This window comes from Eleutherodactylus coqui, chromosome 6 (assembly GCF_035609145.1).
Source record: "Eleutherodactylus coqui strain aEleCoq1 chromosome 6, aEleCoq1.hap1, whole genome shotgun sequence".
NCBI lineage: Eukaryota > Metazoa > Chordata > Amphibia > Anura > Eleutherodactylidae > Eleutherodactylus > Eleutherodactylus coqui.
In genome coordinates this window covers 179,857,203-179,884,834 of record NC_089842.1, presented here as the reverse complement: position 1 = coordinate 179,884,834, position 27,632 = coordinate 179,857,203, and the positions used below count along the sequence as shown (strand labels likewise).

The 27,632-nt window shown below is 46.3% G+C and overlaps 1 protein-coding gene and 1 long non-coding RNA gene across 2 annotated transcripts in view; one reads left to right on the top strand and one right to left on the bottom strand.

Annotated features, from left to right (window-relative positions):
- The window catches only part of STARD9 (StAR related lipid transfer domain containing 9), a 143,639-nt gene that overhangs the window by 15,131 nt on the left and 100,876 nt on the right, over positions 1 to 27,632 (top strand). Inside the window, exons 2-3 of the mRNA XM_066608347.1 lie at positions 17,586 to 17,655; positions 26,790 to 26,906. Of these exons, the coding sequence (XP_066464444.1) occupies positions 17,586 to 17,655; positions 26,790 to 26,906 (187 nt within the window). The remainder of the gene's footprint in view (positions 1 to 17,585; positions 17,656 to 26,789; positions 26,907 to 27,632) is intronic.
- Positions 10,292 to 20,988, bottom strand: LOC136632994 (uncharacterized). The gene is made up of 4 exons (XR_010793214.1): positions 20,860 to 20,988; positions 17,557 to 17,617; positions 14,471 to 14,516; positions 10,292 to 10,949 (listed from the first exon to the last, which is right to left on the bottom strand). It is a non-coding gene; the product is annotated as an uncharacterized lncRNA (long non-coding RNA).

The window sequence follows — 27,632 nt, the reverse complement described above, 5'->3', positions numbered from 1 at the left end:
ATTACATTTACCTGACCTCCAAGGATGGCGTCCAGCCCCCCTGCTGCGCTGACAGCTGGCCAGAGGATCAGCTGATCGGCAGGGATCCGGACCGGCGGATCCCCGACGATCAATTATTGATTACTTATCCTGCGGATAGGTCTTCAATAGTTAATCCACCTTTAAATCCTGGACTTCACCTAGCTGAATCTAATATATCCTAATGATAAAATATGCGACAAGAAGCTACAAATAACTTCTCCATTGAGGCCATTGGTGCCTGGAAATTGTTCCCACCACCTATACAAATGAGGCCGGAGCTCCAGGTTCAGAGGTGTCTGGATCTACTTCTTATGTGGTTTGTCCAAGAACCAGAAGGTGACAAGTGGAAGAAGGATTATAGAGCTCACAGCCTCCTCACCAGCTCATTGACATGTAGCTGTTTTCTCAGCTGCATTGGAGAAGTGATTAGAAGATAGAATGACAGAAGGTGAACCCTGGCATCCTGAAGACTTGCCCATCTGTATGGAAATGTGATCCCTTGATTACACACTGTGTGCAGAAATGCGGAATATGCTAGGGGTATATAGAAAAATGCAAGTGTAAACGAAATACTACGGACTGTAGGATCTGCACCACCCAAGGAGCCGTATGATAACTGAGGTTATTTCTGTAGTTGTAGACAACAAGGGGAAAATGACCCCAGAAAATGACTCGAGTTGCAAATTTGTAGACCCATTGAGTATGGTATTGCAGAGCTTTTCAAGCCACGAGGATGTATACAGACTCATGCAGGTAAAGGTGCCCATCGCTCAGTGTGGGCGGAGGAAGCTGGACTTGACAGCTTCTGTGTGTCTTGACAGGATTGAAACTCCTGTTTCACTGTTTTTGCAGTGTTTTTAACTTTTTACCGGCCCCCTTCTCTCTATGATTTCCAAATAATTGGTGCCATTTACTTAGGTGCCCCATATGCAGATGAGACCATGTACCATCAAAGGGGTAGTCGTTAGCTTGAGTTTCCAAGGGGGAGTGAATCTGTCAATGGGAACTCATGCCAGTGACCACTACCTGACAATATGTGGCCTCACATATTGAATGCCAAAATTAACAGCACAGCTTTCTCAGAAATGAGGGGAATGCGGGCATTTAGGGTGGGCTTGTTATGCCTTCTGACAAGCAGAATGGGCTGCATACTTTTTTTCACTGATACCGCAGCGTTTTTTTTTTTCTCTATTCCCCACTTTGTCTGCAACTGCTTCCATTAATATCTGAGTACGTTACTAGTCAATTGTCATGTGGGCACTCACTCAATCATCAAGTCTGCCATTTACACTGGATGGTGGAGACCACCTACTTGACTATTGACTATTATTGGGTATGAAAGTAACGGGAGTGATTGCAGGTGAATGACGGTCAGTGGATGGAACTAAAAAAAAAAACAGAGGGCTTGCGATCCGTTACGTGATTGACAGCCTGCCCTGTATAACTATCGATCACTGATTAGGATCACCCAGATCGCTCCTAAACTGGGAATGAGCAGAGGTGTTAAATGAATTAATTACTAGTTATACTGAAACGTTTCTAACCAAACTAATCGTCTCTGCTATAGAGAATCTGTGAAAGTTTTGCAAATTACTGTCAACTTTTATGCATAGCAGATCTTTTGGGCAGAAGTCAGGACAGAATACTGAGACTTGTTTTTTTTTTTTTTAGTAAAAAGTGAATTTGTAAAATGCCGAATCCCATGCTATCTCACAAGAGTGCAGTAAGATGTCTAGAAGACTGTAGGCTCTACAGCCGTTACTTGGGCGGAAATACCAGTGTTCTCAGGCTGTGTGACCAGATGTTCCTCTGGCCGGGGTCCAGCAGAAATAACAGACTATCTCAGTCCTGACTTAGCCTCGCTGCCACTGACTGCTGACATCCTGCCAAGCTGTTCTGTTTCTATTATTCAGTATCATGTAAAGCAAGTTTTGCTGTTTGGATTCCCCATTTCCGTCTCCCTAATACTATATAAGGCAATTTGTTATTAAAATGAAGAGCAAAAATGTAATTCTCAGATGTAGTTAAATGCAGTAGAGGAAGTCGCATTACTTTATCCAACAATTTTATGTCTGTTCACTTGGCCGCTCTCTATCCCCTTTTGGTGACCCCCATATTCCATGATTGTGTTCATAATTATATTATTAAAGTGGTTGTCCAGATATAAACTACTATCCTCAGAACAGGTTATCAATAGTAGATTGTTGGGGTTAGCGGGGCCAGTGAACTCACACACTGAGCTGATATCTGCAGGAAGCAGACAGCTCCATTTTTACTACTGTGGGTAGGCTTGGTATTGCAGGCTATTTCAATGTAAGCTTGGCCTGCAATACCAAGCCTGGTCACTACAGTAAGAACGGAGCTGTCTGCTTCCTGTAGAAGTCAGCAAAGTGTAGAAGCTTGCTGGCATTGGCAAACAGCTGATCATCAGGGTCCTGGGTGACCGAACCCACAAATCAAGTAATAATTACGTGTTCTGAGCAGAGATCATCAATAGTTTACAACTGAATAACCCCTTCAAATCCACAGCAAAATGTGGATTTTGATGCAGAATTGAAAATGGCAATTCTGCATCAAAATCCACATTTTGCTGTGGATTTGCATGTTAGGGTGGCTTCAGATGAGCGTAAGCATGGTATCACAACTTTTCTTGCTGTGAAGGTCACGCTATCTCACATATTTTAGAGCGTTTCACTGTAATCTATTCGCTGCCAGGGACCGTTCACATTGGCGCAGGACACACCTAAGCCGTGATTTAAAAGTCTGTGCAGCCTAATTAGCCTCCAGCCTTCTTGATTCCCCAGTGAAATTACACAGTTCATTGCACAATTTTGCGGGTATCAGGTGCTCTTTCTGCACCCCTATAGACTCTAATGGTACCTTAGGTGTGCAAATCTGCACAAAAATAGAGCATGTTGCCTTTTTTTTTTTTACAAGTGTGCAAAAGCGAAAGTGCGAATGAACCCATTGAAAACATACGTGTGCAAAAATGTGCGCAAACATGTTCCTCTGAAGGCGTGGATTTTGTTGCGGATTTTTTTGCATAGTGGAATGTCCTGTAGAGTCCTGCAAATTTTTTAGTCTCGTATGAAAGCGCCCTGAAGGTACTATCAAATGAGTGTAATGTTTCCGCAGTACGTAACACAAGATGCCGCTAAATCTACCGCTGTGGAACTCCTCTCCAAAACCCGCAGGTCATGTGATGCTGAATAAAGCCATTTCCAATTCTGCATCAAAATCCACATAGATGCTTGCAGATTTCGGTGCAGGATTTTCTATGTTTTGTGGTGAGTATTGTTCAAATGCTGCCGTCACGTAAAACCAGTCTTAGGAACAAAATTATACTTCTGAGATTTTTATTTTTATAAAGGAACGTTTATTGGGCGTTTTATACATCACAATACAAAAAGAACATAAAGGAAGGTTCATCAGTAGAGATGAGCGAACGTACTCGTCCGAGCTTGATATTCGTGCGAATATTAGGGTGTTCGGGATGCTCGTTACTCGTAACGAGTACCACGCGGTGTTCCGGTTACTTTCACTTTAATCTCTGAGACGTTAGCGCGCTTTTCTGGCCAATTGAAAGACAGGGAAGGCATTACAACTTCCCCCTGTGACGTTCAAGCCCTATACCACCCCCCTGCTGTGAGTGGCTGGGGCGATCAGATGTCACCCGAGTATAAAAGTCGGCCCCTCCCGCGGCTCGGCTCAGATGCCTTGTGAGTTAGCTGAGGGACAGTGGTATCGTGCTGGAGCTGCTGTAGGGAGAGCGATAGGAGTTAGTGTAGGCTTCAAGAACCCCAACGGTCCTTCTCAGGGCCACATCTAATAGTGTGCAGTACTGTGTTAGCACTGTATTTTTTATTTTTTTTTTTCAAAATTGGATCTGCAGAGCATTACGCCCTGCAATAGGGACAGAAGTGGTGGTTAGGCAGGGAGAGTGTTAGGAGTTAGTGTAGGCTTCAAGAACCCCAACGGTCCTTTCTAGGGCCACATCTATCCGTGTGCAGTACTGTCCAGGCTGCTGTTAGCAGTGTTGCATATTTTTTTTTTTTTCTCAAAACCGGCTGTGCAGACCATTGCACCCGGCATTAATACTACAGGGATAGAATTGTGTAGGCAGGGCCAGAAGACATACATTATTCATTGAATAGACGCAGTGTGGCTTGTCCTTTGAAAAACAAGGGAAAAAATTCTATTTCGCCTGCCTCTGACAGTCCTCAGGGCTCTGGGTACGTGTGTGCTGCGTGCAGAACGTTAAAAAAAATCAGACGCAGCCAGCTACGTTTTACTGCAGGCTTGCGCCAATTTTTTTCCTGCATGGGAAATCCCTGATCTGCTGGAGCCAATAACTTTGCATCACTGCAGTTCTCTGACACATTTGCAGGGCCACAACACAGTTATTAAACTTAGTAGTATTCATTGAATACACGCAGTGTGGCTTGTCCTTTGAAAAACAAGGGAAAAAATTCTATTTTGGCTGCAGGCTTGCGCCAATTTCTTTCCTGGCTTGGAAATCACTGGTAATACAGCATGCTGAGGGGTAGGGGTAGGCCGAGAGGACGTGGACGCGGCCGAGGACGCGTACGCCCAAGTGAGGGTGTGGGCACAGGCCGAGCTCCTGATCCAGGTGTGTCGCAGCCGACTGCTGCGCGATTAGGAGAGAGGCACGTTTCTGGCGTCCCCACATTCATCGCCCAATTAATGGGTCCACGCGGGAGACCTTTATTAGAAAATGAGCAGTGTGAGCAGGTCCTGTCCTGGATGGCAGAAAGTGCTTCGAGCAAGCTATCATCCACCCACAGTTCTGCGCCGTCCAGTGCTGCAAATCCGAATCCTCTGTCTGCTGCTCCTCCTTCCTCCCAGCCTCCTCACTCCACTACAATGACACATGCTCAGGAGCGGGAAGACTCCCAGGAACTGTTCTCGGGCCCCTGCTCAGATTGGGCAGCAGTGGTTCCTCTCCCACCAGAGGAGTTTATCGTCACTGATGCCCAACCATTGGAAAGTTCCCGGGGTCCGGGGGATGAGGCTGGGGACTTCCGGCAACTGTCTCAAGACCTTTCAGTGGGTGAGGAGGACGATGACGATGAGACACAGTTGTCTTGCAGTGAGGTAGTAGTAAGGGCAGTAAGTCCGAGGGAGGAGCGCACAGAGGATTCGGAGGAAGAGCAGCAGGACGATGAGGTGACTGACCCCACCTGGTGTGCAACGCCTACTCAGGACAGGCCTTCAGAGGGGCAGGCAAGGGCAGCAGCAGGGCAGGTTGCAAGAGGCAGTGCGGTGGCCAGGGGTGGAGGCAGGGCCAGACCGAATAATCCACCAACTGTTTCCCAAAGCGCACCCTCGCGCCATGCCACCCTGCAGAGGCCGAGGTGCTCTAAGGTCTGGCAGTTTTTCACAGAGACGCCTGACGACCGACGAACAGTGGTGTGCAACCTTTGTCGCGCCAAGATCAGCCGGGGAGCCACCACCACCAGCATGCGCAGACATATGATGGCCAAGCACCCCACAAGGTGGGACGAAGGCCGTTCACCGCCTCCGGTTTGCACCGCTGCCTCTCCCCTTGTGCCCCAACCTGCCACTGAGATCCAACCCCCCTCTCAGGACACAGGCACTACCGTCTCCTGGCCTGCACCCACACCCTCACCTCCGCTGTCCTCGGCCCCATCCACCAATGTCTCGCACCGCACAGTCCAGCCGTCGCTAGCGCAAGTGTTGGAGCGCAAGCGCAAGTACGCCGCCACGCACCCGCACGCTCAATCGTTAACCGTCCACATAGCCAAATTTATCAGCCTTGAGATGCTGCCGTATAGGGTTGTGGAAACGGAGGCTTTCAAAGCTATGATGGCGGCGGCCCCGCGCTACTCAGTTCCCAGTCGCCACTACTTTTCCCAATGTGCCGTCCCAGCCCTGCACGACCACGTCTCCCGCAACATTGTACGCGCCCTCACCAATGCGGTTAGTGGCAAGGTCCACTTAACTACGGACACGTGGACAAGCACAGGCGGGCAGGGCCACTACATCTCCCTGACGGCACATTGGGTGAATTTAGTGGAGGCTGGGACAGAGTCAGAGCCTGGGACCGCTCACGTCCTACCCACCCCCAGAATTGCGGGCCCCAGCTCGGTGGTGGTATGTTCGGCGGTGTATGCTTCTTCCACTAAAGCACCCTCCTCCTCCTCCTCCTCCTCAACCTCTGTCTCACAATCTAAATGTGTCAGCAGCAGCAGGACGTCGCCAGCAGTCGGTGTCGCGCGGCGTGGCAGCACAGCGGTGGGCAAGCGTCAGCAGGCCGTGCTGAAACTACTCAGCTTAGGAGATAGGAGGCACACGGCCCACGAACTGCTGCAGGGTCTGACAGAGCAGACCGACCGTTGGCTTGCGCCGCTGAGCCTCCAACCGGGCATGGTCGTGTGTGACAACGGCCGTAACCTAGTGGCGGCTCTGCAGCTCGGCAGCCTCACGCACGTGCCATGCCTGGCCCACGTCTTTAATTTGGTGGTTCAGCGCTTTCTGAAAAGCTACCCACGCTTGTCAGACCTGCTCGTAAAGGTGCGCTGGCTCTGCGCACATTTCCGCAAGTCCCACACGGACGCTGCCACCCTGCGCACCCTGCAACATCGGTTTAATCTGCCAGTGCACCGACTGCTGTGCGACGTGCCCACACGGTGGAACTCTACGCTCCACATGTTGGCTAGGCTCTATGAGCAGCGTAGAGCTATAGTGGAATACCAACTCCAACATGGGCGGCGCAGTGGGAGTCAGCCTCCTCAATTCTTTTCAGAAGAGTGGGCCTGGTTGGCAGACATCTGCCAGGTCCTTCGAAACTTTGAGCAGTCTACCCAGGTGGTGAGCGGCGATGCTGCAATCATTAGCGTCACCATTCCTCTGCTATGCATCTTGAGAAGTTCCCTGCAAACCATAAAGGCAGCCGCTTTGCGCTCGGAAACAGAGCCGGGGGAAGACAGTATGTGCTGGATAGTCAGAGCACCCTCCTGTCTATATCTCAGCGCGTTCAGGAGGAGGAGGAGGAGCATGAGGAGGATGAGGAGGAGGGGGAAGAGACAGCTTGACCCACTGCTGACGGTACCCATGCTGCTTGCCTGTCATCATTTCAGCGTGTATGGCCTGAGGAGGAGGAGGAGGATCCTGAAAGTGATCTTCCTAGTGCGGACAGCTATGTGTTGCGTACAGGTACCCTGGCACACATGGCTGACTTCATGTTAGGATGCCTTTCTCGTGACCCTCACGTTACACGCATTCTGGCCACTACGGATTACTGGGTGTACACACTGCTCGACCCACGCTATAAGGAGAACCTTCCCACTCTCATTCCCGAAGAGGAAAGGGGTTCGAGAGTGTTGCTATACCACAGGACCCTGGCGGACAAGCTGATGGTAAAATTCCCATCCGACAGCGCTAGTGGCAGAAGCCGCAGTTCCGAGTGCCAGGTAGCAGGGGAGGTGCGGAGATCGAGCAGCATGTACAGCCCAGGCAGTGCAACAGTCTTTAAGGGCCTGGACAGCTTTATGGCTCCCCACCAAGACTGTGTCACCGCTCCCCAGTCAAGGCTGAGTCGGCGGGAGCACTGTAAAAGGATGGTGAGGGAGTACGTAGCCGATCGCACGACCGTCCTCCGTGACGCCTCTGCCCCCTACAACTACTGGGTGTCGAAGCTGGATACGTGGCCTGAACTAGCGCTGTATGCCCTGGAGGTGCTTGCTTGTCCTGCGGCTAGCGTCTTGTTGGAAAGGGTGTTTAGTGCGGCTGGGGGAATCATCACAGATAAGCGTACCCGCCTGGCAACTGACAGTGCCGACAGGCTAACACTCATCAAGATGAACAAAGCCTGGATTTCCCCAGACTTCTCTTCTCCACCAGCGGACAGCAGCGATACGTAAGCAATACGTAGGCTGCACCCGCGGATGGAAGCTACGTTCTCTCTCACCATCCAAAACGGGGACATTTCTGCTTCATCAATCTGTGTCTAATATTCCTCCTCCTCCTGCTCCTCCTCCTGAAACCTCACGTAATCACGCTGAACGGGCAATTTTTCTTAGGGCCACAAGGCTCACTCAAATAATTTTTCTAAACAATTTTTTATACGTTTCAATGCTCTTAAAAGCGTTGAAACTTTAACTTGAACCAATTTTTAGTTAAACTGGGCTGCCTCCAGGCCTAGTTACCACTTAAGCCACATTAACCAAAGCGATTAATGGGTTTCACCTGCCATCTTGGTTGGGCATGGCCAATTTTTACTGAGGTACATTAGTACTGTTGGTACACCAATGTTTTGGGGCCCGCACCTACAGTGTAATCATAGCAATTTGTATGTTCTTCACCTGCACTCATGGTACAGAAGTGTGTGTGGGGTTGGCCTACACTTTAGCTACATAAATGTAACTTGGGCCTTGGCTATACTGCAGCTACTGAAATGGAACGAAGACTGCGCTCCCACTATACTGCTGCTTCGGAATTGTTACTGGGGCCTGTGTAGGCTGCTACTATTACTGAAATCGAACTAAGACTGTGCTCCCCCTATAATGCTGCTAGTGATATGTTAGTGGGGCCTGTCGCTAATGCTACGGCTGAAATGTTACTAATTCTGGGCTCTGCCTATACCGCTGCTAATGGTATGTCTCTGGGGTGTGGAAACAGAGGCTTCCCAAAGACATGATGGCGGCGAGGCCATTCCCCACCAACGCTGTTACTGTTAAGGTGCATATAACCACGGACACGTGGAGAGGACACGTAGTGCCTCAAAAACATCCCCCGCCACGGCCCACTTAGTCCTGGCCACATTCCGAAAACCAACAAAATAAAACCGTGCTACTAGGTCCGCAGTCACCACCACATTACCACCAACGCGGTTACTGTTAAGGTACATATTACCAGTCTGACTGGGGCATGCAGTGTGGGCCGAAGCCCACCTGCATTAAGCACGACATTACTACCTCAGCTGTGTTGGGCAATGCAATGGGATATTTTTGTGTATCGCCGGTGGGTTCCAGGGAGCCACCCATGCTGTCGGTCGACAGGGACTTCACAATAGGGAGTTGTACCTGCCTGTGTCTATGAATTAAAAAGCCCGGTCTGACTGGGGCATGCAGAGACACCTTGACAGAATGAATAGTGTGTGGCACATAGGTTCCCCATTGCTATGCCCACGTGTGCAGCTCCTGATGGCGGTGGCACAGGATTCTATTTCTCATTGCTTCTGTACAGCATTGTGGGCTATCGCCCCGCCCCTTTTAAAGAGGGCCGCTGCCTAGCTGTGCCAACCCTCTGCAGTGTGTGCCTGCGGTTCCTCCTCATGGCAGACGCACTTCTAAATAGACATGAGGGTGGTGTGGCATGAGGGCAGCTGAAGGCTGCGCAGGGACACTTTGGTGTGCGCTGTGGGGGGGAGGGGGGGCGGTTGGGCAGCATGTAACCCAGGAGAAGTGGCAGTGGAGTGTCATGCAGGCAGTGATTGTGCTTTGTTGTAGGTAGTGTGGTGCTTAGCAAAGGTATGCCATGCTAATGAGGGCTTTTCAGAAGTAAAAGTTGTTGGGAGGGGGGGGGGCCCCACTCTTGCCGCTATTGTGGCTTAATAGTGGGACCTGTGAACTTGAGATGCAGCCCAACATGTAGCCCCTCGCCTGCCCTATCCATTGCTGTGTCGTTCCCATCACTTTCTTGAATTGCCCAGATTTTCACACAAGGAAACCTTAGCGAGCATCGGCGAAATACAAAAATGCTCGGGTCGCCCATTGACTTCAATGGGGTTCGTTACTCGAAACGAACCCTCGAGCATCGCGAAAAGTTCGTCCCGAGTAACGAGCACCCGAGCATTTTGGTGCTCGCTCATCTCTATTCATCAGTAATATTTCACAGTATTAGACCATCATACTTTCATCAATTGCTTCAAATTTATAATACCCTCTTTTTTAATTTTTTTAAAAAATTCTACAAAACCCATAACTTTACCCACAGCGTGATCGCCAGTACAGCGGTCTTTAAGCAAATATCAAAAATCAAGAAAGAGGAAGAACTTTAAATTTCCCTAGAAGAATTAGTCAGACCTGTTTGATGCAGTGTTAGGGCATTCAATCCATCATATCTTAAAGGGGTTGTCCCGCGCCGAAACGGGTTTTTTTGTTTTTTTTTTAACCCCCCCGTTCGGCGCGAGACAACCCCGATGCAGGGGTTAAAAAAACAACCCGCACAGCGCTTACCTGAATCCCGGCGGTCAGGCGTCTTCATACTTACCTGCTGAAGATGGCCGCCGGGATCCTCTGTCTCCGTGGACCGCAGGGCTTCTGTGCGGTCCATTGCCGATTCCAGCCTCCTGATTGGCTGGAATCGGCACGTGACGGGGTGGAGCTACACGGAGCCGGCATTCTACACGAGCGGCCCCATAGAAGACTGCAGAAGACCCGGACTGCGCAAGCGCGGCTAATTTGGCCATCGGAGGGCGAAAATTAGTCGGCTCCATGGGAACGAGGACGCCAGCAACGGAGCAGGTAAGTATAAAACTTTTGATAACTTCTGTATGGCTCATAATTAATGCACAATGTACATTACAAAGTGCATTATTATGGCCATACAGAAGTGTATAGACCCACTTGCTGCCGCGGGACAACCCCTTTAAGCTTCTGAGATAATTCTACAGGTGGCTCAGATTGTGCATTATGAATCTGCAGCACATAAGTATTACAGGGCTTTGCTTCTATTGCCAGCTGTTTTTTACATTTTATTCTTCGCCAGAACATTGGAGCAGCGGCTGGTTTCTGATTCTTCACAGCTGTGTATGAGGGTACCTGTGTATGAGATGTATTAGCTGCAGATGTTCCAATGGCCAGTCCTGTGCAGCGTCGGCAAGGTAGATTGGATTCTAAAAATCTTGTCTACTTATTGTACAACTTTTCCGCATGCAAATTGACCTGAAATGCAGATCATGAAATATTAATCATACCAGCTTTTTCAGTGGATTTCACTTTTTGCAATGCGCAAGTAAATTCTGCGACAAAATCTGCATGCAGCTCCTGCAAATCTTGCTGAAGATATAGTGTCACATCTGCAGCAGATCTGCCCTGTGGGCACGTACCCTCACTCTATTTAATATACCGGTATCTAGCATAGATTATTGAATGGTTCCAATACACATTAAGACAGTCGGATAGTAGAAGAGGAAGTAAATGGAGGAACTCATGATTACAGGATCAGACCGCACATAGGACTTACTTGTAGTCTTACTATGGAGTCCTATTTAAAATGCCGCGGTTTCGCTCTGCGACTTCTGAATGCATATGTGAGAGCAGCCTTAAATAATGACACTTGTATGGTGCATTCACATATGTGTATTTCAGTCCGTGAACACATAGCGTATTCACCGGCCAAAATACGCTGTTGCTTTGCTCTTGTGTGTGGATATGCAGTTAATACGTAGACTTCCTGTGTATTTTGTGTGTGTTTATACACAACCACTTCTTTCAGTGAGCTTCACGGACCCGCAAACATGAGGCCAGAAAATACAGTATACTCACCTGTCCAGACGCTGCGGGGCTCTCCTCTGTCGCGGCCAGATCTTCTTTCTTCTGCCCGGCGGATGCATTCGGGACACCGGCGGCGTGTTGCGTGCATGCGTCGTGACATGTTTTTTTTTGTTTTTTTTTAAACTCCCTCTTTCCCGTGGTCTACAGCACGGACGCAGTGACAGCTGCGTCTGTGCCACAGATCTGGACGGCTTCCATTGACTTCAGTAGAAGCCGCGGGAGCCATCCATGTGGGAAAAACGCACAAAAATGGAGCATGCTGTCAGTGTTTTCCCGTGTGTGGGAACACGGGGGGGAAAATGACATCTGCAGGCATTTAATTACCTGTTGGTGCCCAATGATTCCCTATGGGTGCAGATCGCACGTGGGCGGGAGACACGCACAGATTTTGAAAATCGATTTCTGCTGTTAACATGAGGCCTAAGATAGTACACGCCACATATTTTTACATGCAATAGCACATCTTGTGAAAAAATATGCTTAGGTATATCAGCCCTTATGTTGTGTGAATGAGCCCTTCGTCTGTGTTTACCCATTGCAGTTTGAGCCATCAAATATGCAAACGCTGCAGTATGTGAACGCAGCGGTATAGTTTTGGTGATGCATCAAATAAAATAGTAAACAATGTTACTTGTTGTCTTCTTTCCTCTTCCAGAGAAATAATGGCACTGATGTGACAAGTGCCACCTCAGGAGAAGGTTAGCTGGGGAGTTCATGGCCAACACTGTGCCTATTGTCTCTGTGCCAACTGCGCTGGGATAGACATTCCCAAGAATCCCTCTCCGACGTTCATCAGCTGCTTGCAACTTGGTGTGGAATTACTTATGTGATCTCCAAGATGCTTATAAACATATGATAGGAAATTCATACCGAGGACAAACACTAAATTAAAGCATGTGTTCTGTGACTTGAGCTTTATTAACATCTTAATCACCAACAATTATGACTATATATGCGTTGGATGCTGGAATACAAAGATCTGAACTGAATCCTCATTGCAATGTACTTGCTTTACAGATGATGGCATATATAATGTATGTAATAATGCCAACCTCTGGCTTCAGAATGGACAAGTGGGCAGGTGCTGGTGATTGGAGTCACCAACTGCGCTCATCCACTACTTTCAGAAAGTCCTGCCAGATGTCTATTGCAGTCATTGGCACAGCCTAAAACTACCACTTCTTCATGTATTGCACTGGGTACCGTGATGGAAATTTGCCAGAACCCGTTATAGCCAGTGGATTCCTTGTCAGATCGAGCGCCGCGCTTTATTTTCATTTTTGCGTTCCAGAATAGAACGGATATTGGGACAGAGCGGTAGCAATAATATTGTCCTCCTCCTCGGTCTGCACAGTATTTCACATGTCAGGGCAGCAGTTTATGCCTCAGAGCTACACTAACCAGTCCCTACCAGATTTTATATTTAAGGGTGTGTTCACATGGCAGAATCTGAAGCAGAGTTTTCCACACGGATGCTACCTCTAAAAACCACAGCAGAAATCCGCAGTGATGCAAATGTATGGCTGCAGATATTTCATGTCCTTTTCCATGGGTAACCCTGCACGGAATCCACGTCAACAAGTGATACGTTAATACGTTTCTTCTGCACGTGGGTTTGAAATCTACATGGCACAGATTCCCATTGAAAGTAATGTGCTGTGGATTCTGCACTGTGTGAACGTGCCCAAAAAGTCCCTTACAGCTTTTCTCTCTATAAGGCCTCATGTCCACGGGGAAAATAATAATTAAAATCCGCAGCGGATCACCCGCGCGCGGATCCGCGCCCCATAGGAATGCATTGACCACCCGCGGGTAGCTAAATACCCGCGGATGGTCAATAAATGTGAATTAGAAAAATCATGGAGCATGAAAAAAAATGGACATGCTCCATTTAGGTGCGGATCACGCTCCGGATGGCCCCATTGATCTCTATGGGGTGCGGGAAATCCGCTGCGGGTGTTAAATGCCATTTATTTGGGTGCGTGAAATCTGCATGCGGATTACAAGTTTGGCTTCTTTTTCAGTGGCCTTGCATTTTTTTTCACGCGCAGATGCAAAAATGCCATCCGCGTGCATACACGCGTGAAAAAAAACGCATCCGCGTGTCATCCGCACGCAATAAAATACTATTTTAAGCTCATCCGCACTGCATCCGCGGCCCAAATCCGCGTTACAAATCCGGAGCAGATTTGATTTTCCCCGTGGACATGAGGCCTAAAGCTACCGACCGAGTATCGTGTGGAGAACATGAATTGGACTGTTACAGGTCTTCCACAGAATCTGGTCAGGACTGGTGCCGAGAGAACATCCATTGGCACAGCTGCACGACACCTAATCGTAGTGGTCGGACTCCTGCCAAACAGTAAAGCTGCCCATACACGTTCAACAACTGGTGGATGAACGACCGCTTCTCCGACAGTCGTTTTCCCCGGCTGCCCCATACACTTGTATATTTCGACTCAGCTGGATGTGTTCAGGGAGGTAAGCCACAGCCAGACAGATCTGGTGCTGGTTTATCTCCTGGGGAACAAAAGATCAGGTGTTGAAATTCAACATCCCCGATCCTTCTTTTCCCTGACATCATCTGTCTGGGGAAAGTTGAGCCGCCCCCATACAAATCAAAGAGTCATTCAGCGGGTTCAGATAACTAACGTCACGTGTATGGGCACCAAGTTGCCACTTGAACTGGGCTGGCTTATTCTTCCTAATCCCGGACAGCTTCTCTCTAGACCAGGATGATCTTTGCTCGCATGTCTAACTTCCATTGAATGTTCATTGAGACATTACTGCAAGCAGGAGGATTTCTGGGCTCCGATCCCGAAATTCAAATAGTAATTATATGTATAAAATAACTTTCTTTTCAAAGTCAGCCTTTTAATATTTTCTTTCTATTGTAATACATTAGTTACCCAAGTTATATGTTGGAAATGTGTTGTCATCTTGGCTTGGGATATTCTAAAAGGAAGCATAAGAAATGTACATAAGTGTGGTTAGAAGTTATTTGAGTTGTACTTATTTCTGTCCAACCAACCAAAAACAGGAACTTTACAACATGTTTATCTCAAACAAGTAAGAATTGAAAACAATAAGAGTCGGCCACAAGCAGGTTGCCATGGTGTTGAGGAAAACCTGTCCTTAGTGCATTTGGTGGCAGGATGCATTCAGCCAATAACAAATACAGTGCTTGTTGCAAAACAAATCACATACTGCTCCCGCAGGGCACCGTAAGCACACGGTCAGGACTTCTGTTACGTCTTCTGAAGGGGGGATTAAATGGTCACTAACTTCTCTAACAACATCTGCTTATATGATAGCCAGTGTGAGAACTAGAAAAACGTCAATTTACTTTATTTACCTGTTTTTGTGCAAACAAAGTCACTCTAAACTGCTGGCCACCATTTATCTCTCTACCTTCTAATTTGCTGTCCACTGTCTGCTGTCATCTATATTAGTGAAGACAGCACTATGGCAGAACAGAAAATGAAGGAGGTGGATGAGTCATGGAGCTCATTGAAGTGTATCAGAGCAGAGGGGAGGAGACAGAGTAAAACTCACATTGACCTGCTGCTACAGCTCATGGAGAGTTATTTACAGCGTTCTATTTATATCTGCACTGTTAAAGGAGATGTCCCGCGCCGAAACGGGTTTTTTTTTTTTTAAACCCCCCCCCCCCCGTTCGGCGCGAGACAACCCCGATGCAGGGGTTAAAAAAACCACCCGCACAGCGCTTACCTGAATCCCGGCGGTCCGGCGTCTTCATACTCACCTGCTGAAGATGGCCGCCGGGATCCTCTGTCTTCATGGACCGCAGGGCTTCTGTGCGGTCCATTGCCGATTCCAGCCTCCTGATTGGCTGGAATCGGCACGTGACGGGGCGGAGCTACACGGAGCTACACGGAGCCCCATAGAGAAGAGGAGAAGACCCGGACTGCGCAAGCGCGGCTAATTTGGCCATCGGAGGGCGAAAATTAGTCGGCACCATGGAGACGAGGACGCCAGCAACGGAGCAGGTAAGTATAAAACTTTTTAGAACTTCTGTATGGCTCATAATTAATGCACAATGTACATTACAAAGTGCATTATTATGGCCATGCAGAAGTGTATAGACCCACTTGCTGCCTCGGGACATCTCCTTTAAGTACTGCTGTACACTGTCCTGCATGATGATGTCTTTCTCTGTGTGTTACACAAAGGAAGCAGAATCTGCACTTCTCTGCACAGTCTGTAGAACATAGCATGGCAGCTAGGCTCCTCTAACCAATTCTAAGAGAATTGGAAATCTGATATATGCTCAAAAGAGAGCGGAAAGTGGGGAAATTCATAGGATGCAAGTCCTATAATGGCCAGATATAGTGATGTTCCTCATATCGACACAACATCTCATTCTAAAGTGTTTGCTACACTTTAAGGTTGTTGTTACTGCAGCTGAATTGGGGGCTGTTTTGAGTACTAATAAATAAGGGAGAGATGACTTGACTACTACTGTAGGGGAGCTGCTGTGACCACTTTGGGAGGCTGTGCCTGTGACTACTGGGTAAGATGTGGGAGGAGACTGCTGTGGTGACTAAGAAGTAGAGGGGGGAATGAGGAAGTTTGACTACCGTAAAGGGGATCCTTGTAATTACTTGCAGTGGAATAGCTGCACACCCTCGATGATTGTAAAACATTTGCTGGACTATATTCTTTTACCCTTCAAGGTTGATACAATGAATATATTCAATATGCAGTAATGACATTATAAGAGAGGAAGTAAAGCAATAAAGTAGATGTAAGACGCGTCTTCCTAAGAAATACCCAACAGACAGTAAAAAGACTTGGCGGGGATGTGCTACCTAATTCTGCTGGAAAACAAGAAGTTCAGGGTTTCCTTCATTCATGCTTTCTAGTACCTGTTTGTGACGTGTGCAGTTGTTCTCGGTTGTGATAATATTTTATATTTTACTGCAGCTATTTGAGCAAATATTTAGATGTCAAATTTGCATAAGAAGATCTGTATGGCGCTGCCACTTCATTCTGCAAGTTAAAGCAGGAGTTAAAACCCCACTCCCCAATCAATTTTTTGACTCTGGAGAATAATCAATAGCACATAGGCAAAAGTCCACTGCCCGGGACCCCCATCAATCATCTGATCTCAAAGTTGCAGTGTGCCAGCTGGAAGGTGCAAAAATGCTTTGCACAGCACCGCAACCTGGTATGGCAGCTGTCCCACATTGACATGAATTGGGGAGTGTTGTCTGCCATACCAGATCGATCGCTGCGCTGCAGGTGGCAGTTTGAGCTGCCCGAACCACCGCTCCTTCTATCAGCTGATAGGCCGTCTTCGGATGGTGAACCCCTGCCAATCTGCTGTTGATGTCCCATCCTGAGGATAGGTAATCAACAGTTGTAGGCTGGAAAACTCCTTTAAGCTGTAGAGAATTTCTAATTCTTTATTTGAGTAAAATCAAAATTTTTCATATGACATATTTTAATATTGTTATGGTACTTAATCACATGATCTTAGTTTTTTGTGTGTATTTTGTTCTAAAATGCATTCTAACAACTTAAAGTTTAAATCATATTTTCATGTGAAACATTTTTTAAAGAATTTTTGGTGTGTTTTTTTTTTCCTCCCATTTTCTGTATTAAAAATTTTTTTAAATCCTACAGTTTTCAAACTGTTGTAAAGCGTATCTCTAAATGTTGACTGCATTTTGGGCAAGATGGCGACCTAATAGTAATGTACAGACAATAGAATTTTTTAAAAATCTGAAAGTAAAAACACATAAAAAAATCCATATGGTGTGTCCATACAGTCTGACACTGTCCATTGAGTGCGGACCGTGTCACAATATGTAGAGACATTGACAACCAAGTGTTTTTATACATTTCCCGAAGGAATAACAATGTTCTAAAAAATGCTATAGAATTGTTATATTGGATTTACATTCATGTTACCTTGTACTTTATTGCCAACATGTTAGTATTAAGAAGAATAACCACATTCTTCCTTTACCTGAAAGTTAAACTTTATTACTTTTTCAGAGAGAATGCCGAAGAAGCAAGAATCATAGTGACTGTTGATGAGAAAATAACACGGATTAGAAACATTAAGGTACTGTCCTTCTTCTAATGAATCCAAGGCCGGTCTCACATCTGCGTCGGTTCTAGCAGAAAATGCCAGAAGAAAAAGCGCTGCACACAAAATCCAGACAGCTGGGCTGAAAGCTGGCCGACTTATTATAGTCAATGGAGTCCATCCGGTGCTGTTCGGTTCCATCCAGAGACTGAGCTGTTCGGTCACGAGAATTCCCCTTTCCTGCTCCCCGAATGGAGCAGGAAAGCAGAATCCCCAGATGTGAAAGCAGCCTAAGGGCTCCTTCACACTGGCGAGCGCGATATTGGGCTGTGAATTACAGCCCAATATCGCACCTGCCAACATGTGAAAGCCCTCTGGATGCGAGAAGTTTTTGTGTGAAAACAGCCTTGCATTACTGCAGGGATGAAGGAAATCCCCGCCGCGGCTGAGGACCGCAGAGTTCTCCCATTGCTATGGGGCCGTACTGCTACCGTCAGCTCCTTTTGAAAACAATGGGCGATCTCACAGAAAGATAGGACATGCCACGATGGGTTTCCAGTATTGCATTGCGGGGCCATGTGGGAAAACATTAATGTAAATTAACCCATTCAAAAGAATGGGTTTCATACTTGCGCGTCCTGCAACCCACAAATCTTGCATGATTTTCTCACCAGTGTGAAGGCAGCCTAAGTGTTTGTGTAACTGATGCATAAGAGAACCTCCTGTATGCCTAATGTTACACTTGTTGTGGTGATCCCCTTGATTGATTGGGAATACAATAGGCATTAATATAGAAAATAGTAGATATTCATTCTATTTAGTGGTAGACATGCAATGCTTCATTCTCACTCTTGAGGTGTCTTAATTGTGGTTGTTTCCAGTTGCAGAGAACTATGGGGTTCCCAGCAAAAGGGAGATGTATGAACCATCTGGACATTTCTATTGGAAAGCCATCATCTGTTGTTGGGAATTGTAGTATTTCCTATGCTAACTACTTCCAAAAAGGCAATATCTGCATTCTAGTCAATAGGGGGTCCATCTGACACTATACAGATCTGGTCTTTTCATTTTTTGGCTTCAAGGATGGAGCTGAATGATGAAAATAGACCGGAGACCATTGGTGCATGTGTGAATGTGCCCTGTTTGGTTTAGGATAGTACGGTTATATTATCATCCTGTCATGGCCAGTGATTCTGATACTGCAGGGAAATTCTGTGATTGGGTATTATGGGCATCCCATGTGGATTATGTACATTACTTTGACAATTATGTGTTGATTGAAAGCTAAAGTGTATTATTGATCTTCACACAATTGATATTTATCACCTACAGAATGGGTGATCAATGTCTAAAACCCAATGTGATCACTAGAACGGGAGAATGAATGGAAAGGAGGTTTATTCCATTTAGTGTTTATGGGGCTGATGGACACGGTCCAGTGCAATTTCCAACTGACTGAATGGAGTGGTAGCATGTGTGCCTCCCCACCTTCCCCTATCCCTACCCCACTTCATTCAAACTCCTCACTGCGGTCTTGCAATGAGGAGCAACAAGAGGCTTGAAACTTCTGTATCGGAGGTCCCAGTGGTGGGGCACCCAGTAATCCGACATTAATCACCTTTCTTGTGGAAAGGTGATAAATGGCAATTGTGGGGAAAACCCCTTTAAATTATTCCTTACTTGTGTTTCGTAGTAGTCTGCACCCTTTAATTCTGCATTGCAGCCTGGTCAGCAAACTCCCTGTTGCAATCTGGAAGCTGTTAGCTTCCCACAAGTTATTTAATTGTAAACACATGTGGGTCTTCAATTGTCACGTCCCACCCTTTTTATGTATCCCATTGAAATAGCTTGCAGGGTGGTGATATGAATCTGCAAGTACTGAGTTGATATGTACAATTATGCATGGCTTATGTATTGTAAATAGAGATACAGTAAAATCTCTCCAAAATACCCCCCATCTAGAACATATTTTTCTGTGATGGATTTTCAATTCCTCATTTTATAATGAACATTTTGAGAATACCACCCTTCTAGAAGTCCATTTGTCAGCATAGTTTTTGTGCTATCATCTCAACAGTGGTTTTACAGTATCTGTCTTTATGACTTCTAAATTATTATTTAATGTCTAAACAAAATCCGATGTACATGCACGTCATTTGTGCACAGGATTTGTGTGGAGTGGGCCCGGAAACAAAGCTTGCTCCATGCGCGTCAGTTGTTGGCTATCTTTGACAATCGGCAGATGGCTGCAGGGGCTGGGATCTGAAATAACTCTGATCCCAGCTAGTAACCATTTGTGAAAGTGGCATTTAAATGGCCACACACGACTCCCTGTCACCTTAAAGCCACCCCTCCCTCTCCTGAGACAAGATCACTGATGGACGCTCATTCATCTGTCATGGCAGCCTGGGCCCTTGTGAATGCCCCTAGTGCTGCCATTGATGTTTACGTATTAAGCCCTGCCTGCTGAAGTATTAAAGTATCAAACTATCACAAGTTCACGTCTTCTATGGAGAATAAAAATAAATGTAAATACGTAAAATTAAGGATTCTTAGTTGTTACAAAAAACTGTTTAAAACAAACCCATTTTTCCCATTTTAGCATAAAAATTAAAACAAAAAAAAAGCTATCTGGCATAATTGCATCTGTAAAACTCCATTCTATTAAAATGCCATATTTATCCTGTATGGTGTGCGCTGTCAGAAGAAAAAAAACAGTGTCAGAATTCCTTTTTCTGGCCTTCCCCATCTCTAAGAAAATCTTTTTTATAAAAAGCGATCATATTAACACCAGTTGTCTCAAAGTGCCATGGCTATTTAAAGGGCTTCTTGGATTTTAAATTTTTTTATATTGATTTACCTGTCCTCCAGATAGGCCATCAATAGATAATTAATGGGGGTCCTCCGCTTGGGATCCTTGGAAGTTTCAATGGGAGCTGCAACTGCAAAATCAACCCAGGCTGCTGCTGTGCTGTGGTCAGCGCAGTCTGCAGTGACGGTGGTGATCAGCGGGGACCTAAGTGGCAGACCCACGCCCATCATCTGTTGATGACCTGTCCTGAGGACAAGTCATCAATAAAAAAAATCCAAAAAGTCCTGGATAAACCCCATGTAAGGTTTAGGCAAAGGGCAACAAATTTGAATCCCCAACAGCTCTGTGTTATGTTCACATTCTGGATAAAGGGATATATTTAAATAACCTACAGATGCAAGAAGTAGTAGGTGAACCCTTGTAGTTACCTGCATTGACTACTTGTGCGTCTTGAGACAGTCTTGTTGCATCAGGTTACTATGGACTGCTGTTCTTCCATTCTGCTGTTAAATGTTTTGACACACCTAAGAATCCATTGTTCCCTCAATGATTGAAAGTCATCCACGCCCCATGGCAGCAGAGCAGCGTGACATGATTGACAACTTTGTTCTTTTTTTACAACTTTGTTTCTCCTATTGGGTATAGACAAAAATCTGACAGTCAGTGGTGGAGGGAGCTGATTGGGCCACTGGAGCTCGTGAATGAGCTAAAGAGTATGAGAACAACATAGGGAGGACTACATGCCACACTTATGCTGCAGCAGATAGACACTGGTTTTATGAAAAGTGCTGCAGTTAATAAATAAAGTGAGTGACCCGCACTGCGACCAGCGCCCCTGTCACTAGTCCATGCTGCCCTTGCATTGTACTTGTAATCAATGTAGAAATCTGGGTAATTCCAAAGCATTCACTTTTTTTCTTGCCACTATATTGGGCAATTCCAGTGGTCCTCAGGATACATAATCTTCAGCATACAATGTCGTCCTTGGACCCCTGTAACTTGAAATCAGATTTGACATGCAATGTCACAGATAGTCTGGATCTGTGGCACGTGCACTTTGTAGAAAAATCCAGCCAATCAGTATTGGCATTACGCTGGTAAAACCCCTGTATTACTGAAGTACCTGCACTGATTGGCTGTCTAGTTGTGCCTGTCTACAGTACAGTGCGGTACTACATGTCCTTTACCTGTACCAGGATCAGCTGCTCCGTTGGCCCCCGGTTGAGGGCGGATGTATGTTATATTTCTGGCACAGTATGTGTTCTGTACCGACCCTGAAGAAGCTCCTGTCCTCCGCATACAAAGAGATTTATAGCTTCAGCAGTTCTTTCTGGCTTTTATATACAAGGACATGTTCTATCTGCTTTAGTTATCTGCTTCATTTTCATTATTTTTTATTGAATAGTGGATAACTTGCCGATCAGTTTGAGTCTCACGGCTTAGACCCTGACCAATCTTGAAATCGGGGGTCCCTTGTCCTCTTCACTGTGGGGGTTACTGCAGTGAAGTGGAGACTGAATGGAGTGCAGGTTGTTTAAGCACACCAGTGCTCCATTCACTTTCAATGGGGCTACGGAGATACCTGAGTGGCACCCCCTCGGATATTTCCTTCAACCCTATTGAAATGAATGGAATGTTGACCTGCATGTTCAGCCAGCATTCCCTTCATACTGACGTCACTGCAGGGAAAGAAGTGACCCCCACAGTGACAGGCAGAATGGGGGGATACAAGTTCCATTCTGGAGATTGTCGGGGCTCTCAGTGGTGAGACATCTACCGATCGGCAAGTTATCCCCTATCCTATTGTTGGTGAAATTCTACACTTAAACCCTCATGTCCATGGGTGGATTTGAACTGTGGAATCCGCACGGGGCACATGTACAGAAGATCTGCAGTTTAAGCCGCCCATAGGGAACCTTGGGCGTCCGCACTTGAATTTACACATGCAGATTTGTTTTACGGATTTCGCATGCAGAAAACAAATCACAGCATGCTCCATTCTAGTGTGGATTTTGTGTGCACGGCTTCTATTGGAGTCAATGGAAGCCGGACGGGATGCAGATTCCGCGGCAAAGCAAGAGTTTGAAAAGAAACAACCTCTACTGCATCGGCTGGCACTTCCACACACCTCCACAGTACAGAAAATAGAAGACTTGGACAGGTATGTAGGGTACTTGGCCGCGGGCAGGGTTGAATTCTGCTGCGGGCTCCCGAATACGGAATCGGACCCACCCGTGGACGTGAGGCCCAAGGTATACTTTTAAAACAGAAAAGATAAATCCAAAGTAAAAAAAAATCCTGCGCTCATAGGAAGAGCAAGTAGCAAAGAGTGTAACCCATGTAGCGCCAGTGGTCAAGGAACAAAACACTTACTTGGAAGGAGGGTAATATGATCAACACTGAAGCCCCATCCTGGTGATGGTGAACTTAGTTGTATCTGAGTTGTAGGTGGAGACGCGGGGAACTCCGACCATGGTAATAATTTTTAGCTTATTATTTATTTGAAGCAGCAAGGTAACACAGAATAATATTGGCAACACGTTTCTATGCACACAGGCACCTTCATCAAGCCATGGAAACATTTCTCCAGAGGGAAGTAGGTGTGCGATATAACAGTCAGATAGAGAATTCCACCTGAAAAACTGGGTGATTTTTCTTCATTACAGGCAATGTGATGATGGCGTTATCTCAAACAGAACTTGTTGAGATTGTCATTATGTCAGGTCAACGAAGCACACGTCATCACCGCAGATTTCAATCAATGCCACCAAACCGGACCTCCCATACCATGCCAACCTGCTTTCCAAAGTCTGAGAAATCTCTGTTCTGTCGCTGATCAACTAAAATCTGGCCAAGCAAAAATTGTTGCTGATACTTCATCCTTCATTTTGGCCTTTCAGACTTTGGTGTATCAATGACAGAACCTGTTTTTTGGTATTTAGAAAGAAGTTTTACAATTGCACTGTGGGTAATGGGAGGTCTGGTTGGGTGGCGTTGACTGTAATCTGCGGTGATGACACGTGTTACCAGAGATGCCTATAGAGGATTAAATGATAAGAATAGCCCTTTGATACATGAAGACGCTTATGCTTCGTTCACCTGACATAAAGACAATTTCAACACGCTCTGCTTGAGATAATGCCATCATTCACATTGTCTGCAATGAAGAAAATGAATGAATGAAGTTATGTTAAAATGAAGCACCTCATTGTTTTTCTGGAGAAATTCTCTGGCGGCTGGATATATCGCACAGCTATTTTTCCATTGGAAAAATTAGAGTTGAATCCAAAAAGGCAGAATTCAAAATGGCCGTCATGTTGGTGTCATGGCCTAACAGGTTTTCCCCTTCCTCTGCAGCTTGTAGGCAAAATTGGATTGCGAGGGCAAGATGTGGTGGATATTTTATGCAGTGGATTTGCTGCAAAATCCACAATTTTTCACTGCATCATGAACATGTTCCAGATACAAAATTCTTCAGTTAGCTCCTATGCTGGGCTCAATGCAATTGTGTACTTGCTTCGTGTCACCCGGCACACAGTAAATCATGGCCATGTGAGTCTGGTGTAAGGCTGTGTTCACACAAGGTCATTTGAGCTGTGGATCTGCAGGCAGACCTGGCTCAGGCAATGGGCACAATCCACATGCTTGTTTTCCGACGCAGAATCTTTGTTAGGCTCAATTCACACGGCAAACACAATATTGCGCTTGCCAATGTGCGGTCTTTATGCGGACGCAAGGCGTTTTTCGTTCAAACACCTTGCATCACTTCTGATCACATTGCGATCCTCTGGCGCTTGTTTTACACACATCAGAGGATCATAAGTGTTCCATGATGATTTCAATAGGAAACATCACATTGCACTTGCATGCTACTGCCATGCGATGCCTTTAAAGGTCCCGTTGAAAACAATGGCCGAGGGAACGCCAAATGATGGAACATGCTGCGTTCCCCCCCCCCCCCCCCATGTGAATAAGTACATGCATCAGAATGGAGTTCACATTCATGCCAGTTCTGTGCATCTCGCGACCCTGCAGCGTGGATTGGCATTAAAACCAACGGGAGATTCAGACGTGGATCTTGCAGTGGATTTGATGCAGAATCAAAGCTGATTCAAGTCCGCAGTGGCATAGGCTGTGTGACCGCGGCTCATTTTTTGAGTATTTTCAGACCGATCTTTATGATAGCTCAGTGTCTGCTGCAAGAAGTCAGTATTTTGATGTCTCGGCAGACGGCTTGTATCGGGAAGGTGTTCACCTCAGTAATGAGAGGATTTGGTAGTGAACCACAACTGTAGGTTTGCTTTCAGACGGACCGCTAGAAGTCTGTTTTCCTCATATCACGGTAATAAAAGTGAACAAAGCGGTTATGTCATGGAAACATCTGGATAGGATTACCGTCTACGAGCAGCACGGTGCATCGGTCAGGCTGCCCCACTGCCAGATAGGTTTCCAGCATAAATGGGAGATTTGAGCACATAGTGGAAAGTGTCAAAATTCTCTCGTATTTATAGCAGACCTATAGCTTTTCCAACTAGAACACCTGCTGAGGTGTAATATCACGTTATTTTTGGTAAAAATATCCTATGCGGCTTTATGGCTGTCTAGTGAAGCAGGGGGCCGTGAGGACAAAGAGTTTGCAATGATGAGACAGATACTATGTATGCAAAGACTTTCCACGTTGTAACATTATTCTGATTGTAGTAAAAGCTTTTCAAATGAAAAACAACTTGCAACTCTCTACTATTCTTTGTGTTAGGCCGCCTTCACACAGGCAAGAATATTGCGCGAGATTTGTGTGTTGCAAGACGCACAAATGTGAACACGATTCCTCTGTATGGGGTCATACATATGAGTGATGTTTCCCACACTGGGATGCAACAAATTTCGGCATGCCCTATCTTTCTGCGTGCTCTCGCATTGCATCTCTCATTGTTTTCACTGGGGCCGGTGGCAGCCTCTTGGCCCGTGCTAGGTGCACACCATGCAATGTGAGATTTCCCCCATTGTCAGCCGCAGAGGAGAATCACTACTTCACTGAAGTGTTGCAAGGTGGTTTTGTTACAGAAACTCCTCACATCCTTGGCAAAATCACATGTTGGCGAGCGCGATATTGGGCCGATATCGCACCCGACTGTGTTTAAATTAGCCTTAGAGGTCCTCCTGATTTTTCACTCTATGCTTGTTGTCAGTGAATAGAATCATTCTTGTTTACTGTATAGCCACAGGCTGAGAGCCCCCTATAGGCCTAATATCGTACTTCTCACATATTTGGGTTGCTCTCATCTGTCAAGAGAACGGGGTGCCAATGGCAGAGCTGTTGATTCTGGAGTTCCCTGACAAACCTTCTGGCCATGGCTGATGTGGATGTGGATGTGACATCCTGGAGGAGCAGGTCTACCTGTACAACCTGACAAGGCTGCAGGTACCCCTTCTGCTACCGTCAGGGACAAGGACAATAGCAAAATGCAAAACTAGAGAAGAATCAGAAAGGATAAGGAAACATTTGTCTGCGTCCTCCACCTGTAAAACTGTTCCATCTTTGTGGGAGGTTTTGCTGGTTATAGTGCACTTGTCACTTTCATTTACTCCAAAGCAGGTGAAATTGATTCACAATTACTTATGCTTATTATCTTGGCAGGTTGCCTGAAGTTTAAGTGACTTTGAGTTATAATGTGATCCTTAAAGTCTCACTCACACGAGCGATGCGTTTTTCGGTCGGCCCCATCACGGGTGAAAAACGCATGGATGAGGAGAAGCCGTGACCATGTTGTGGCTAAACCCCACGTTTTTTTGCCCTTTCACACAGCAAGATGTGGTGTATATATGCTGCAGCCCAGAATTCCTTCAGCCGGCATTAAATGTCAGCATGGCTCAATAGAGCAAGCTGACATGGTTTAGCAGCACTAGCCGCTGCTAAACTCCCTCCCCCTCTCTTTGCCGTCAGCTCCCATAGAAACCTATAGGAGCTGCCGGCTGATTGCAGCCGAAAAATAGGGCAAGACCTATCTTTTCTGGCCGCGTCAAAACATCGGCCAGCGTATTTGGCTGCGATGTCCTATTATTGGTGCATTCACACTGGGTGATTAGAATATGGTGGAAACCACATTGGTAAAAAAAAACAAGCATTTTTCTTGAGGTTTGTCACGTTTGTGGTTTCTTAGTTGCAAACACAAAAAAAACGTGGCAAAAATACATGCAGCGTTTTTCATGTGGCATTTACCACATTCAAACTGCCCCTTCTGAACGCACCGTAAGTGTTACTGTAACGAAAAACAGTTGAAAGCTGAGCTGTTTCTAAAACGGACTAAATAGACAAAAATGTATTTAATGTTCTCTTTGCATGGGTTTCGTTTTCTAGTTGGACTATAAACCAGAAAACTATGCAGACACCAGAGAGCGGCAGCTTGAGTTTGGCTTTGACTACTGCTATTGGTCAGTTAATCCAGAAGATCCAAAATATGCATCTCAGGAAGTGGTAAGTAGTTGCTTTATAGCTGTCATGGTTAAGAGTAAATGATGTGTGGTTTATGTATTTCTGCCTCCTGAAGGGGACACTATAACTCCTCCTCCATGTGCTGAGCAGCTGTATACTAATAGTCCTGCTTCTGATTACTGGCTTGCTGTGGAGTATTGGTCATCATAAAGCCTTGGAAATTATTGGAAAGGCTTGTTTGGATCGTAGGGGTACGCCTGACCCGATGGTTTTGTCTCTCTACCAGATATGTGCGTATATACAAAATTCACCTTGGAACTTCCTTAAAGGGATTTTCCAGGGAAATACTACGCATGCTACAGCATATGCTGTCAGCGCCGCAAATACAGAGGTCGGAGCAGAAGATTCTGCACCCACCTCTGTGTAGTGGCTGCCGCTTGTTACTGCAGGCACGGCTCTCATTGAAATCAATGGGAGCCGTGTCTGCAGTTACAGGTGCCGACCACTACATCTTGATCGGCCCGGAGACTTCCACTGCTTTTGCTCCGACCTCTGTGTATTTGTGGCACTGACAGCATGCGCCTGCTCATATGATCGGTTGGGGTCCCGAGAGACGGACCCCAGCCGATCGACTATTGATGACCTATCCTGAGAATAGGTCATAAATAGTACCCCTTTAAAATAACAATTGGGATATATATCTTCCTGCGTTTCATCCTTGCCCATTTTTCCGTCTCCATATCTTCTGTTCTACCGCCCATCAGGATG